Source organism: Salmo salar, chromosome 24 (genome assembly GCF_965601325.2).
Source record: "Salmo salar chromosome 24, fSalSal1, whole genome shotgun sequence".
Taxonomy (NCBI): Eukaryota; Metazoa; Chordata; class Actinopteri; order Salmoniformes; family Salmonidae; genus Salmo; species Salmo salar.
This window is the reverse complement of record NC_138314.1, coordinates 38,493,252-38,509,034: the sequence shown is the minus strand read 5'-3', so window position 1 is coordinate 38,509,034 and position 15,783 is coordinate 38,493,252. Positions and strand designations below refer to the sequence as shown.

Here is a 15,783-nt window from a genome sequence, read left to right as displayed (position 1 = left end):
GTCTGTTTGGAACCTTGATTAAAGGGTATTAAAGCTTATCCCGGTCAGAAGCCACATGATGAAAGTGCATTAGATTTATTAGAAATGAGTGTAGCATGTTGCACCAAGCCAACACTATGGGTACAGTTTTATTACATTAATGTAGGTTACATTGGATTTTAGGGAAGTCAGGTCACTTGGAGAAAAAAAACAATGCCTTATCTGGGAGCACAAATGACATTTTAGTGAAAAGATGTAGACAGGTTCTGCTAGCCTTTTCATTGCCCTGGAATACAGCAAGCATCCCCAGTTGACACTAGTATATTGTTCATGTACAGTTTCACACCTTCTGCATCAGTAATTTATTGGCCCCATGCACCCATCATCTGACTGACATTCAGAATTCCACATAAGTGCTATCTTAAACGTCGCTATACATTTCATCAGCGTCAAAGTACAAATCATGATCGCAGCCCCAGGTAACACATCTATTAGTTGAAATAGCGTTAAATCACTGGACAAATGATCATTTTAACTCGCATTTAGGTTATTTCACCACATATGATGCATTGAAATTAGTGCAACAAATAGAGGTGCAATTTGAAAAACCAAAGAAAAGAACATTGTGCTGATTTATTGGCGTATTATAACAATGACGTGAGTTCTGCCATCTTTATGCACATTGGCAATTAATGCTGCTACCTCAGGTGAAACAAACAAGTTAGATAACTGATTGAGTGGCTCTCCTGTGGCTCAACCTCACAGTTTAGCATAGTCTTTGAGGATCACCTCCAGCTTCTGGCTCAGCATGACATTCCCTCGCACTTTCAGCTTGCCTGCAAAGAACGCCTGGAAGAACAAGTACAAGTCTCAGGTCACTTTGATAAAAATATATGCTCTTACAACCCAATATTAATGTTCATAAGCTAAGGGCTTCCTGGAGCGACACTGAACAAACAAAATGCAACAATTTAAAAAGATTTACAGTTAAGGAAATCAGTCAATTGAAATAAAATGATTTCACATGACTGGGAATACAGATATGCATCGGTTGGTCAGATTTTTGTTGGTAGGGTTGGATCAGAACCAGTCAGTATCCGGTGTGATACCATTTGCCTCATGCAGCGCGACATCTCCTCCGCATAGTTGCTCAGGTTGTTGATTGTGGCCTGAGGAATGTTGTCCCCTCCTTCATTGGCATGTGTGAAGTTGATGGCTATTGGCGGGATCAGTAACACGCTGTCGATCCAGAGCATTCCAAACAGGCTCAACGGTGACATGTCTGGTGAGTATGCAGGCCATGGAAGAACTGGGACATTTTCAGCTTCCTCACCCTGGTTAGGACGACGAGCACGCAGCTGAACTTCCCAGAGACAGTTTGTGCAGTAATTCTTCAGTTGTGCAAACCCACATTTATCAGCTGTCCAGGTGGCGCGTCTCGGAACATCCCGCAGCTGAAGAAGCCAGATGTGGAAGTCCAGGGTTGGCGTGGTTTACACATGGTCTGCTGTTATGACAAGACTGCCAAATTCTCAAAAAATGACATTGAGGCGGCTTATGGTAGAGAAATTAACATTCAATTCTCTTGCAAGAGCTCTGCTGGACATTCCTGTAGTCAGCATGCTAATTGCACACTCCCTCAAGACATCTGTGGCATTGTGTTGTGTGAAAACAACTACATTTTAGAGAGTGGCCTTTTATTTTCATGATCAGCTGCTTGATATGCCACACCTGTCAGGTGGATGGATTATCTTGGCAAATGAGACATGCTCACTAACAGGGATGTCAACAAATTTGTGCACACAATTTTGCGCATATCAAAAATGTCAGATATTTTATTTCAGCACATGAAACCAACACTTCACATGTTGCGTTTATATTTTTGTTCTGTATAAAAATCAGGGACGGGCAACTTTTATTGGGAGCCACAAACAAATCTGAACTCATGATGGGCTGCAGTGGCTCACAGGTCTGCATACCCACAGGCAGTAAAAGGCCCTAAGTGAAATTTTGTTGAGAAACTGCTGATGCACAACAAATTTCAAAACTGCACCTTGTGTATTCTACCTCTCAACATTTTATTTTACAGAAATTGATCCGCGGGCCTACAAAAAGGGAGGGCCACCAGTTGTCCATCCCTGATCAAAAGTCACAAAACAATGAAAGGTTAAATGTAGCTCATTCCTGCCAAGAAAACCCACTCTTACTGGGATGTACTTAGTTTAAAAAATAAATAAAACAAGCTTGAAGTGTGAATGTGCTACACATTGGCAGTTCTCTCTGCTGAGTCATCTTGCAGCTTTCTACAGTGTCTCACAGATGTTGCCAGGCATGTAGGCTTGGGGAGATGTTTGTACCTTCTGAGGGTTGAGTTTTCCCTGCACTACTTCCATGAAGTCATCATCAGATACAGTGATGGTCACGTCGGTTTTGCCACTGTACGGGCCCTTGTGTAAGGCGCCAGCTCCAGTTTTCAAATCAATGGCTGGGGGAGAGCATAATGAAATTATGATTGAGGCATTAGCACTATGGGCCAGTTTCTCAGATCCAGATTAAGTTTAGTAGTAGACTAAAGTGCACAATGGTAATTCTCCATCGAGAATCATTTTTAGTCCAGGACTTGGCTTAATCAGGGCCCGGGAAGCGGGCCGCATAGGTTCAACATGACTGCATTGATTGACAGAAGGGCTTGGAAAGCAACAAGGGTTCACTTACTCCACTGGGCTGCAGTGTTTCCCCCCTTGGTGATCTCCCAGCCAAACACTGCATTGACCTTCTTCACCATCTCAGCCCCTAGGTCTTTAATGCGACGGCCGATCTCAGCAAACACCAGCTCACTCTTGAGTCCCCCTGCCTAGAAGGGTTCAAAACAGGAAAAACTAGTCAGAGGCAAAAACACAAAGGTGGAAATGACGTCACACATGAATAGTCTGACTGATGTACCTCAGGAAGAATTTGTGGGGAGCCATCTGCAGCAGCATGCAAGTCCACATAGGCACCTGACAAAACCACAGCACCGCTCTCTTTGACCTGAGGAATAAGACATAACCCAATCAATTTAACATGGATATTCTGTATCGCATGGAAAGAGGTTACTGGACTTAATTTGGGTAATTCTTTCAATCTTAATGGATCACTATTAACCTCTAGCACAACCATGATAAAACTGCTTACTTTGCATTGAATGTGAATTCGGTTTCCTTCTTTCCACATCTCAGTCTGTAGGGACTGGCCTGGTAGCACTGGCTTTACAAAGCGAACCTAAAGGACCCGGTAGGGACCAGGAAAAAAATGGTTGTTTAAAAACAGCTGATTGCATTTTCAATTCTAGACATTTAGCAGACTCTCTTATCCAGAGTGACTTACAGTTAGAGCACCCATCTTAAGGTAGCTAGGTGAGACAACCACATCTCACAGTCATAAGTCAAACCTTCCTCGATAAAGCAGCTATCAGCAAAGTCAGTAATAGTCAAGAGACAAGTGTAAGAAAAGGTAAGCGCAACGATAGGGTGTTCTTATTTTTCTTGATGAAGTGCCAAGCTCCAAAAAGATATAGGGAACTGTTAACATAGAATGGGCTTAGAACCTCTAACCCTGGAAGTTTGACCGGTAAACTCGCAATGGCTGCCTGGTTTCCATGGTAATGTAGAAAGTTAACTGATGTCACTCATGCAATTTAATATATTTTTGTAATGTCAGTTGAGCTGACTCAAATCACAGCACAGATTGATGGGTACACTCGCAACGGCCGCCAGTCCCCCCATTATGCCATCATTGACTTGGATGGGAACGGCCTTTCTATTCAGTCTATGACATTACTGCCAAGATCGTGCTTCACCTTGATGGACTTGAATCTGGAGGCATCGTTGTTGGCATACTGCTTCAGCACATGCCTAGCCGCAAACCCAAAGGAGCACAGGCCATGCAGAATAGGGGATTTGAATCCTGAAAAATGGAGAGAAGTGGTCTTTATGATTCAACACAATATCCTGCATAACACTGTGCAGTGTTTTATTCATATAGAAGACTCAAAGCCTGGTGCCAGATCTGTTGGTGCAATCATGTCAACTCCTTGGCACTCTTCTTTTGGCATGACAAGGAGTTGACACGATTGCCAAAACAGATCTGGTACCAGGTCAGAAGACTCACCTCCCATTGCTGCAAAGCTGGGGTCTATGTGGAGGGGGTTCCAGTCGCCACTCAGACGATACAAGGCAGCCTGAAAGCATGGGATCAATGTCAAGTCACTCCTTTTAGAAATATCCTGAGAGTCCGGCTCCTGTTGAGCCATTATGGCTACGTATATGATGCTTCAACTTTTGAAAAGAATCCTAACAGTTTGGGCACTAGTAGTAAAAATCAGTGTATACATTAGATGAAAAACAAACCTGGTCCCTTGTTGTGGTGTCAGTCATCACAGCATCAGGAGCTCTATTTGGATGCGCCACTGTGCTCTGAAAGAATGAGATTAAGTTACGTTGAAAGAAAAATAGTAGGTGTCAACAATTTTGTTCTAGAAAAAAATAACGGTACTACTTCTGAAAAGTTTGAAAGCATTGGTGGTGTTACCATGGCTTTATCAGATGTTCTCTTTCCTCCAAAGCCACCAGCCCCCACGATGAACAGAGAGTACTGGTTGTAACACACCAGCTCTTTTCCACTGTACGTGTGGACTGTGGAGAAAGACAATGTTATCTTCCAAATGGTCCTCTGTAGCTCAGTTGGTACAGTGTGGCGCTTGCAATGCCAGGACAGTGGACTTCAAATGTGTGCACATGATTAAGTCGCTTTGGATAAAAGTGCCTGCTAAATAGCTTATTTAAAAATAAAAAATTAATTACATTCCACAGGAGAAAATAAAATATTCTTTCATGTTTCTCTGAAAGAATCTTTAGACTGCATGTGTTCAATTTCCTTCCTTCAATATCAGGTCCATAACTAATTCTTAAAGTTCCTCTGCTATTTCTTCGCTCATCTCATGCAACCCTGTGGAATGTCACTTACATACCCTTTACACTACCACACTAATTCTCAGGGACAAGGAAGCGTAACAAAACTAACCATCCAGGAGAATGACTGCGCCAGATCCTTTGTCTAACACATCTGCGATTCTAGCCTGAGACGTCAGTGTTCCTGCAAATGCAGACAAATTATTTTAACAGGCTTTTGTAAGCAGAAAATGTTGTTCTCAGAGATACTTAGAATCTGTAATGGGCACACATACCGGAGGTGGGTAATGGTTTGAAAAGCTCCAGATACTGCTCTCCGTGCAACAACTGAGAGAGAGTGACAATATCAGAATGAACAAAGGTGAGTAAATTGGTTATGGTTACAATAGCGGTTTCAGTCTTTGTTCCAAGCAAAATAAAATGTATTATTTACCCACTAAATGAAATGTGTGAGAACAGCAACAGTTGCTTGCAACTTCTGTATGGGATGAGTTCACTGCATCTATTTTCTATATAATGCATATAAACTGTCAATTCTACTGTACTTGCAGAAATAAAGATGATTGGGATTGTTTCCTGGAGCTTTTACCCTGGTGAAGTCAAAATTGAGTCCAGGCACGGAACCTAGCCCTCCGTCCATCATGGCCGCCTGGGAGGGGATGACCCCGAAGGTGGGCAGACAGCTAAAGTCCTCGTGGCCCTCGTACAGGAACTTGAGGTGGTGGTCATCCTTGGTGGACATGCCCACTCCCAGGGCGTACAGGATGCACTGAGTGTGGGAGTAGCTGAAGGTCGACTCCGGAAGCTTCTGTCCCACCGCCTCCAGCTGAAGGGGAAGCACAGCGACAATCAGCACAGTACGAAGTGGACACAAGCCATGTCGTTACTATGCATGCCTTTAGATAGAACCAGGCCCCGTAGGTCAGCTAGGGACACACTGACATCAGCCTGCCAGGGACTGTATGACTTGGAGCCATGGCCCCTTGGTGTCAAAGACACTCCAAACAGACATCTTTGAAGACATGGCCCACAGAGCATCATTATGGGACCATCTGTCACCAACAGGCATGATGTCACTTCAATCCAGCCTAGTACTGTTGACCTCTCCACTCACAGGACTGATCCCAGATGCAGCCGTGGCCATAGCGCTGGTGGGGTTGGGGGCAAGTCCCTCAGTCTCCACTCTTGACAGCACCTCCACCAATGTGGCCAAGGACTCTAAAAATATATAAATAAAAAACAGGAAAAGAGGAGATTCATTACGGTCACTCAATAAGGATTTTGTGGAACAAAGACGGCCACAAGTCCTCTAATAAGGTACAAATGAGGAGCACTACAAAGTCATGGTAATGAGGCACTCCTCTGGAGGCTGCCACCCCCATGCTACTGCTGCACATCCAAGGGCAAGCCGAGGGAGGAGAGAATAATGATGAACACTTGCCATGTTCTCTTCTGTGTCTGACCCAAAGGCGCTCCGCTCGATACTGTGCTCTTTATTCAAAGACGAGGGGGAAATAGCGGCGGTGGAATTGACATTGTGTCATAGCAGCACAAGCCAATGAGTTTGTTCACTGGATTACTAGCTTGTCCCCCCCCTTCTCTTAGAGGTTTGATCCCTGGTGAGCCACTCGGTTTACACCGCAGACCTTGTCCCATGAAATTGGTTGTTATTACAACACCAAAAGACTATTATTTTAATGTTTCACTGACACCTACCTAGTCAGTAACTTTCTGCATTTTATACTATTGTTAAAAAATGTTTTATAAAAGTTTAAATTCAATACATCTGTGTATAAGTCAATGAATAATATCTGTACCGTATCTGGCAGAGGTAAAATATGGCAGCATAGGTGTTCAGTCTAAGGGCTGCTCCACTTGGTTACCATTGATGTTGGCAGGTTTGGTGGCATTGGTGAAGTCACAGATGTTGTCCCACTGGTCTCGTACAGTCTCAGGAGACATGCCCTGGTTCTTGTTCCTCACAATGCAGCCCTGTGAACGCTCCCAGCGCACTACACAAACACATTGATGGAAAATATTGTACAACGGTGAAAATACTCCCAAATGACAATAAAAGATTCAACTCACATTTTCCAATCCAGCCAGCACCAACCTTAACAGGGAGAGAACATGAACAGAATAATCAGTAAGGATTGGGAATAAGCCGATACAGTTTAAGGCATAAGTGAACATTTCATACAGTTCTCAAACAAACCTCGAACAGGCCTCCATTTTCCTGACACTGGTCATGAGACAGCCACAGAACTAGGGGCGCCACATATTCTGCTTTCAAGGACTCCAACAGATCTATGACAAAAAAAGCTAAACGTTAACTTGCTAATAACATGAAAAGGTATGCACATTGTGGGGATATTCCAGCCCTTTGCTGGTATATACAGATATATTTTTTGAAACTTCATAAACCATAGGACAGGGGTGTCGAACTCATTCCACAGATTTCTGTTTGATCTTTTCTCAGTGAAGACCTAGACAACCAGGAGAGGGGAGTTCCTTACTAATTAGTGACCTTAATTCATCAATCAAGTACAAGGGAGGAGTGAAAACCAGAGACACACTGCCCTCTGTGGAATGAGTTTACCAGCTGATGTACTAGCCCCTCGTTGTCGTCATGGGATACAGAGAGCCCCACTAAACACAGGATAGAGAGCCCAGAAGACATTCCCTCCTCCAAGCTGCCCTCTGTGGAATGAGTTACCACCCATGCCCTACAGTTTTTTTATTCAATACCAGCAAAGGGGGCAGTATCACACGACTTTCATATGGGATATAAAAAGGGCATCACGTGGCAGACACCAGAGAAAATTAAATAAAAGATGTCAGCCAAGCAGAGGCCACCAAAGCAATCTACGACACCTCATTAAATGCCCAACCCATAAATAAACGTCATTTGTCAGAAGGCATGATGCATCTCAGTGTTTACTCAGTTTGTGAGTGCACTAGTTTAACAATAGCAGGTAACTTTAGTAATACATTTACATGTCAATATTACATGATGCAAAATTCAAAAAGGCACTCGCACATCTGAGCAATCTTATTGCAGGTGCATGGCAACAGTTGAAACAGGATGAAGGAAAAAGGAAACCGCACACTGCTCTTGATAGTATCACTGATATTTAAATGCATATTGTTATGTTTGGTAGCACTTATTTATTTTCCTTTGCCTCCAACCCCTTTCCATGCGTGGAACGGATGTGGGTGGGGCTAGGTCTACATAGAGGTGCTGTTTTCAGAAAATTCACAAAAGCTCTGACGAAGGCCGTTAGGCCGATACGTAAGCTTATTAAATATCAGTGATACTATCAAGAGCAGTGTGCGGTTTCCTTTTTCCTTCATAATATTACGTGATGCAACAGTGCTTGACTTAGGCAGATCACTGGAGCAGAGTACCGGCACCTCAAACGTTTTCTACTGCTCGAGTTCCTGTATTAAACTGGGTGGTTTGAGCCCTGAATGCTGATTGACTGAAAGCCATGGTATATCAGGCCGTATACCACAGGTATGCCAAAAATATTTATTTTTACTGCTCTAATTACGTTGGTACCCAGTTTGTAATAGCAATAAGGCACCTCTGGGATTTGTGGTATATTGCCAATATACCACGGCTATGGGCTGTATCCAGGCACACCATGTTCAGTCGCGCATAAGAACAGCCCTTAGCCGTGGTATATCGGCCATATACCACAACCCCTCAGGCCTTATTGCTTTAATAGGATATTAGCTCAAAGGTATGTAGAGCTCCTGCATCTAAATGTAAACAATACAGGCACCCATCAGTACATGTCAAGCACTGGGAACTCATCGCAATATTACACAACAGATCAACTCAAATCATTGAGTCTTAATAAGATGACCCAGTAATGTGTGCTGCTCAGCCTGTTTAGAGCAGTTTCTCAGCAGCTCCTCTGACCTGGGGGCATAACAGTCTCTGTGAGGCGCGAGCCTGCGGTCGGTGCGATGGTGTTGCAGTGGATGTTGTACTTTTGGCCCTCGATGGCTAGGGTGTTGGCCAATCCCAGCAGACCCAGCTTCGCCGCGCTGTAGTTTGCCTGCCCAAAATTGCCGTAGATGCCAGCAGCCGATGAAGTCATGATGATCCTGGGCACAGACAGGGCACCGTGGCACGTTGAGTCAACACTGTGCACTGAATTAGACTGAAGCGCCAAGGCTGTTTCAGGCACGTGGCAATAACAATAGTTAAGAAACCCATCCGCTTCACTGCCTGTCAAAAGCTAGCAGCCACCTAAAAACTATTCTAGAACATTTGAAGACTGTTTTCTCATGTATTCTTGGTGCCGATGCTGCAAATCAAGGGGTATCATAAGGATGATTTCTCTACATGAATTTAAGACAGGGTCCACCTGTGCGCAAACCTATAACAGCTCTATACTCTGCACCGGCCATTACCTAACAGAAACAGCTCTATATACTCTGCACCGGCCATTACCTAACAGAAACAGCTCTATATACTCTGCACCGGCCATTACCTAACAGAAACAGCTCTATATACTCTGCACCGGCCATTACCTAACAGAAACAGCTCTATATACTCTGCACCGGCCATTACCTAACAGAAACAGCTCTATATACTCTGCACCGGCCATTACCTAACAGAAACAGCTCTATATACTCTGCACCGGCCATTACCTAACAGAAACAGCTCTATATACTCTGCACCGGCCATTACCTAACAGAAACAGCTCTATATACTCTGCACCGGCCATTACCTAACAGAAACAGCTCTATATACTCTGCACCGGCAATTACCTAACAGAAACAGCTCTATATACTCTGCACCGGCAATTACCTAACAGAAACAGCTCTATATACTCTGCACCGGCAATTACCTAACAGAAACAGCTCTATATACTCTGCACCGGCAATTACCTAACTGAAACAGCTCTATACACTCTGCACCGGCAATTACCTAACTGAAACAGCTCTATACTCTGCACCGGCAATTACCTAACAGAAACAGCTCTATACTCTGCACCGGCCATTACCTAACTGTTTGGAGTGTGCTCAGTATGAGAGCTGGATTGATTGGATGTGCAAAAGGAATTCTGAATCCCTAGGCACTGCTTATGAGCTGAAATTATTGAATGGGTCAGGGGGTTCTCAAACTTTTTGGGCCCGGGGACCCATTTTATGATGGCAAAGTCATCAGGGACCCCCCTCAATCAGAACAACTTGAGTGAGATAGAAATAGCACGCAGGGAGTTATATTAGGACTATGGCAGTGCATGTCCTGACAAACCAAGTCCCGAGCAGGAACATTTTAAAGGCCCATTTCTTGGCATGGGTTGCAAATTTTGCCATTTTCAAGCAGATTTCCTACAATTCTGCACAATTTGTAATAGGGAATTTTGTTGTATGGAGTTGGGGGGGAAAAAAAAGATTTTAAAAAGTACAATTGGAGTACTGTGGATACCAATATCCCTGTGAGCCTCCCAGGCCCATGTAGGCCAGGGTTAAGAACAGAAATTGCAAATTAGATAAAATGTAAATATATTTTTCAAATAATAATAATAATAAGTGGGGGGGGGTACCTCCACGGACCCCACTTTAAGAACCCCTGGAATAGATGACAACAAAGCGATGGTGAGAATTCCATCCAGGCTATCAGAAGGCAATTACCATGTTGCTTATTCCTATCCAATCCACACTGATCTACAGGACTGCAGAGCCTGCTCTAGGGTACGATTTGGGATTCAGCAGAACAGTCATCTCAACTTCCTTTTACATAGGCAACATGGTGCTGGGTCTGACCCTTGACATCACCTCCCAAACTTCTGGTTCTTCATGTGGTTCCAGGCAGCTCTAGTGACCATGAAGGACCCTCTCAGGTGGACTCTATGGATGAGGTCTGAAATACAAGCAAATGTATTTATAAAGCCATTTTTATGTCAGCCGTTGTCACAAAGTGCTGTACAGAAACCCAGCCTAAAACCCCAAACAGTGGGGTTTTATGCAGATGTAGAAGCACAGTGGCTAGGAAAAACTCTAGAAAGGCCAGAACCTAGGAAGAAACCTAGAGAGGAACCAGGCTCGAATGTTGCATTACAATAACTATGTAGAGGTTATCCTGTCCTTGCATATTACTACTCAGACTTTATTAGTCATTAATTTCTCTATGCTGAAGTCCTTGGAATTAAAGCTCTTCTCCAGCCTGTTAGACATTTACTATTCATTCCATGACTGTTTAATATGCAAAATTCTCCTTCCGTGATGATTGACAGAATGAATGTGTACTCAGAAATAAACTCCTTACCCCAATCCAAATCACTCGTTCTGCCAAAGGAACGATCCCGAAGTATCCTTGAAATCAATAAAACAGGGTGTTGTTCACTTTGACCTCTATTCTATACATTGAGTAAAATGGAATAGTTTTCATGTCACATATCCATCTGAAACACTACAGTTTATTTAGGAAAAAGTGCTCATCAAATCTGATTAAAGAGATTTAGATAAATCACATTCTTACCCAGCATTATTAACAACAATATCTGGAAAAGAAAAGCAACAGGTCTGTTTAATTCAAAATTCTCATCACCAAATCATGTACTGTAAGATGCCAAAGCAAACCATTTGCACATCAACATGTAATTATGTGCTCAATCAAGCCTGAACATACAATACATTCGGAAAGTATTCAGACCCCTCAACTTTTGTTACAGCCTTATTCAGACCTCCCCCCCAAAATGACAAAGTGAACAGGTTAAATGTTTGCAAATGTATATAACATAACTGAAATACCTTATTTACGTAAGTATTCAGACCCTTTGCTATGTGGCTTGAAATTGAGCTCAGGTGCATCCTGTTACCAGTCATCATCCTTGAGATGTTTCTACAACTTGATTGGAGTCCACCTGTGGTAAATTCAATTGATTGGATATGATTTGGTAAGGCACACATATCTATCCATCTATCTATCTATCTATCCATATAAAGATCACACAGTTGACAGTGCATGTCAGAGCAAAAACCAAGCAATGAGGTGGTAGAATTCTCCGTAGAGCTCAGAGACAGGATTTTGTGGAGGCACAGATCTGAGGAAGGGTACCAAAACATTTCTGCAGCATTGAAGGTCCCCAAGAAATCAGTTCTCCAGCAATGTTAAATGGAAGAAGTTTGGAACCACAAAGACTCTTCCTAGAGCTAGCAGCCTGGCCAAACTGAGCAATCAGAGAAGAGCCTTGGTCACCTCCCTGACCAAGAACCCGACGGTCACTGACAGAGCTCTCGAGTTTCTCTGTGGAGATGGGAGAACCTTCCAGATGGACAACCATCTCTGCAGCACTCCACCAATCAGGCCTTTATGGTAGAGTGGCCAGACGGAAGCCACATGACAGTCCGCTTGAAGTTTGCCAAAAGGCACCTAAAAGACTCTCAGAACATGAGAAACAAGATTCTCTGGCCTAATAACCAAAACTCTTTGGCCTGAATGCCAAGCATCACATCTGGAGGAGACTTGGCACCATCCCTAGGGTGAAGCATGGTGGTGGCAGCATCATGCTATGGGGATGTTTTTCCAGTGGCAGGGACTGGGAGACTGGTCAGGCTCGAGGGAAAGATAAACAGAGAAAAGTACAGAGATCCTTTATGAAAATCTGCTCTAGAGTGCTCAGAACCTCAGGCTGGGGCAAAGGTTCACCTTCCAACAGGACAAACCTAAGCACACAGTCAAGACAACACAGGAGTGGCATCTGGACAAGTCTCTGAATGTCCTTGAGTGGCCTTGCCAGAGCCCGAACTTGAACATCTCTGGAGAGACCTGAAAATAGCTGTGCAGCAACGCTCCCCATCCAACCTGACAGAACTTGAGGGGATCTGCAGAGAAGAACAGCACACCTGTATTTGGGGAGTTTTTCCCCAAAACTTGTAGCGAAGACACAAAGCTGTAATCGCTGCCAAAGGTGCTTCAACAAAGTACTGAGTAAAGGGTCTGAAAACGTATGTATAAAATTTCAAACACGTTTTTGTTTTCTCATTATGGTGCATTGTGTGTAGATTGATGTGGGGGGAAAAAACAATTATCAATTTTAGAAGGATTTAACATAATAAAATGTTTTTTTAAAAAGTCCAAGTGTCTGAATATTTTCCAAACCCACTGTACAATCATGCTTGACTTAACACCATCAGCAATGCTATGTTTAAAATTATTGTTAAATGTGCATAGTGTTATTGGTTTTAAACAAGGAAACCAGTTGTCTAAATACACACCTATTCGCCCAAAAGCATCCAGGGCAGTCTGGATCAATTTCTCTCCATCTTCTACAGAATCTGTGGGGCAAATATAAGCAGGTTAACAAACATGAGAATAAACCCCCAAAATGCCTAACCAAGGTGTGATGGTGGCAAAGAAACTCTGGGAAGAAAGAGACCAGTCTATGCTCTTCTGGGTGGCCAGGTAAAAAAGGGAACCGTCAAACAGACAAATGTGCATGGCTTCTTTTCACAGCTGATATAATGCTCCTAAACAGTTCTGGATGTCTACAGTCGCAGTTTCATTGAGGGCTCAAAAAAAAAACATAAGGAAGTAAAATTGGGCAATGGAAGGATGGAATTTGAGACTGTATCAAGGCTGTGATTTTGCTCTGTAACCTGCCCACATAGCCTTGAACCTAACTTCAGATTCCAGGGATCTAGACAGGATTTGAAAGGTTGGCCACGCAAGACTCTTGAACCATGTGCAAAAGTTCAAATCGAGTTAGATAACTTGGTCCATCTACCCACCATAGTTAGCCACTGCTTTGCCTCCCTTGGCTTTTATCTCTTCCACGACTTTATCAGCAGCATCAGAGCTCTTCCCTCCCCCTTTAATATCTCCTCCAAGGTCATTAACTGCGTGCAGAGAAAAGATAAACAATTAAACCAAGAACTAAGCATTGAACAGCATATTTTCTGTATAGTTGCCAGCTTATTTAATGTACATCTTAAAAACATACATTCACAATACTTACCAACTACTGAGGCACCCCTCTCACCAAAAGCCAATGCATATTCTCTCCCAAGTCCTATGGAAATAAGTTTAAGTTAATACTTGGTCAAATGAAAAAGTTAAATAAGACTTACGGTTGCAGCAAAGTGTCCAGTATAGTCCATGTTGTCGTCATGCGTGGATGGGCTACTGGGTACTTTGTTGCAAGAATGCCTTCACATAAGGTATCTGGAATGAACTAAATGTACTTTGTCCTGTACGGCCGAGCGATATCAGATTCAAGCATAAAGTGTTGCAACAATGACAGCAGTGGGTAACTTGCTACAGTAACTTAGCAAGCTGGCTACTTTCTGACATAGCGCCTAGCCGCCAAGCACTGCTGCTGGTTAGGATAGCTAGTTAGTTAGCCACTGTTGCTACCAGACAAATAAGAATACCCCTGGCCACAATCCCTACAATGGATTCACAACCATGTCAACCACCACTAAAACACAACACCACCTTGCACAACGTAGCTAGTTAACAAGACGAGCATATCCCAATGGAGCTAGCTATGTTAGCAAAGAATAGCAGTCATTTACCTCCACCGGCCCCAGTGACAATAACAACTTTCCCGTCGAAAACCAAAGGCACAGACATGATGAAGTAGTTCTGGATTTTAACTTTGTGTCCAGATTCAAAACTGTGCTGGTAGTACGCGAAGACAGCAGGGCAACGACTAGAGTGTTAACAGCTATCAGGGTGAACTTTGCCTTACTTCCGCAAGGGGGGTGCTGGGTAATCAAAGGTACCAACAACCAATCACAGAGATCCAAGTACAAACCATTATAAATCCTATATAATTTAACCTGTTAATTACTTCAATGCCCTCTGCTGAAAAGTGCTTACGTCTTGAGCTGAACCTTTTGCTATAATGATCCAGTGCTTATTTGATGCACAAATGAATTCAAATTAGAGGCATCAGATGCAAAAGAAAAAAAAGAAAAGCTTGTCAAACAAATGTCACAACTCTCCAAACCATTGTGGATGGCACGGCATTGTTATTGAGTTCTCCAAGCAAACAAAATATATCTTAAGTAGGTTGTAGCCTAATTGAATACTAGGCTCAACATAAGTGATGATGACCCTGCTCTGACTCTGGCCAATAAGACATACAGGTGAGTTAATAGGCTATAGTCTAGGCTATAGTTCGACAATTACATTGAGGAGCACTTTTTAAAGGGCTCCTCAATCATGGGATCTTAGATAAATTCTTGACATACAACTAAGGCTGCAGCACTACCAGCCAAATCACTTTGTTTGTGTGAGGAAGGATTAAGACAATTTAGTGGGCGTTTGAGTGACTCAACTTGGACTGATACATACTTGCAATTGTATGCCTTCAGCATTTTGCATTATTATGAGAAAATCAATGAAAAGAAGTGGGAGCATTTAAATGTCCTTTCATTTTTTTCTCAAATTAAAAAACACAGCTTCACAAAGCCAATATCTCTAGTCTGTTCACATAGCCTACCTTGTCATAGGGCCTATATGAAGTTATTCAAATGAAATCATTGATCAAACCTGTCTCTGATCATTTATGGCAAAAATAGCCTAGACATGTTTTGGGTCAAGGTTTGAGGATACAGACCAAACCACAGAAGCTCCCCACCGCTTATTCCAAAATTGAACTAGATATCCAAGTGGGGCCTAAGTATTATAAATGACTGCTTACCCTGGGCAAGCAATCCATGCCTTGTGAAGTGTGCAAGACACACACAGGTCAATGATGATGGATGTGATTGCTTAACTTGGACATGAGATCTTCAAGACTAAATGACCCTACCTATCTGATGTTATTCAAAATAGCCTACAGTATTGCCGATTAGTATGGTTGGAAATATTCTTTCATTACAT

At 43.0% G+C, this 15,783-nt stretch overlaps 1 protein-coding gene across 2 annotated transcripts; it reads right to left on the bottom strand.

The window, feature by feature from the left end:
* Nucleotides 1-59: 59 nt before the first annotated feature.
* On the bottom strand, nucleotides 60-14,668 carry hsd17b4 (hydroxysteroid (17-beta) dehydrogenase 4). Of its 2 annotated transcripts, XM_014172544.3 has the most exons (24): nucleotides 14,469-14,668; nucleotides 13,910-13,963; nucleotides 13,683-13,790; nucleotides 13,170-13,229; nucleotides 11,431-11,452; nucleotides 11,218-11,264; nucleotides 10,728-10,812; nucleotides 8,857-9,044; nucleotides 7,144-7,235; nucleotides 7,017-7,041; nucleotides 6,812-6,940; nucleotides 6,043-6,146; nucleotides 5,518-5,754; nucleotides 5,204-5,255; nucleotides 5,041-5,112; nucleotides 4,549-4,652; nucleotides 4,368-4,433; nucleotides 4,129-4,198; nucleotides 3,818-3,924; nucleotides 3,154-3,240; nucleotides 2,923-3,009; nucleotides 2,695-2,833; nucleotides 2,337-2,464; nucleotides 60-828 (listed from the first exon to the last, which is right to left on the bottom strand). In XM_014172544.3, the coding sequence occupies exons 1-24, from the start codon at nucleotides 14,524-14,526 to the stop codon at nucleotides 739-741; spliced, it is 2,211 nt and encodes a 736-aa protein (XP_014028019.3). In that variant the 5' UTR covers nucleotides 14,527-14,668; the 3' UTR covers nucleotides 60-738. The 2 variants fall into 2 exon arrangements, with proteins under 2 accessions (XP_014028019.3, XP_082824826.1); XM_082968700.1 differs by lacking the exons at nucleotides 13,683-13,790; nucleotides 13,910-13,963; nucleotides 14,469-14,668 and adding an exon at nucleotides 11,703-11,815 and having other exon boundaries at nucleotides 13,170-13,220.
* Between the last annotated feature and the right edge of the window lie 1,115 nt (nucleotides 14,669-15,783).

Excerpts from the sequence above, each read along its gene's own strand:
- hsd17b4 (XM_014172544.3), bottom strand. The coding sequence starts at position 14,526 with ATGTCTGTGCCTTTGGTTTTCGACGGGAAAGTTGTTATTGTCACTGGG. Across the intron at positions 13,230-13,682 it reads CAAAGCAGTGGCTAACTATG|ATTCTGTAGAAGATGGAGAG; the intron begins GTGGGTAGATGG and ends TTTGCCCCACAG. Across the intron at positions 5,256-5,517 it reads TCAATTTTGACTTCACCAGG|TTGTTGCACGGAGAGCAGTA; the intron begins GTAAAAGCTCCA and ends ACTCTCTCTCAG.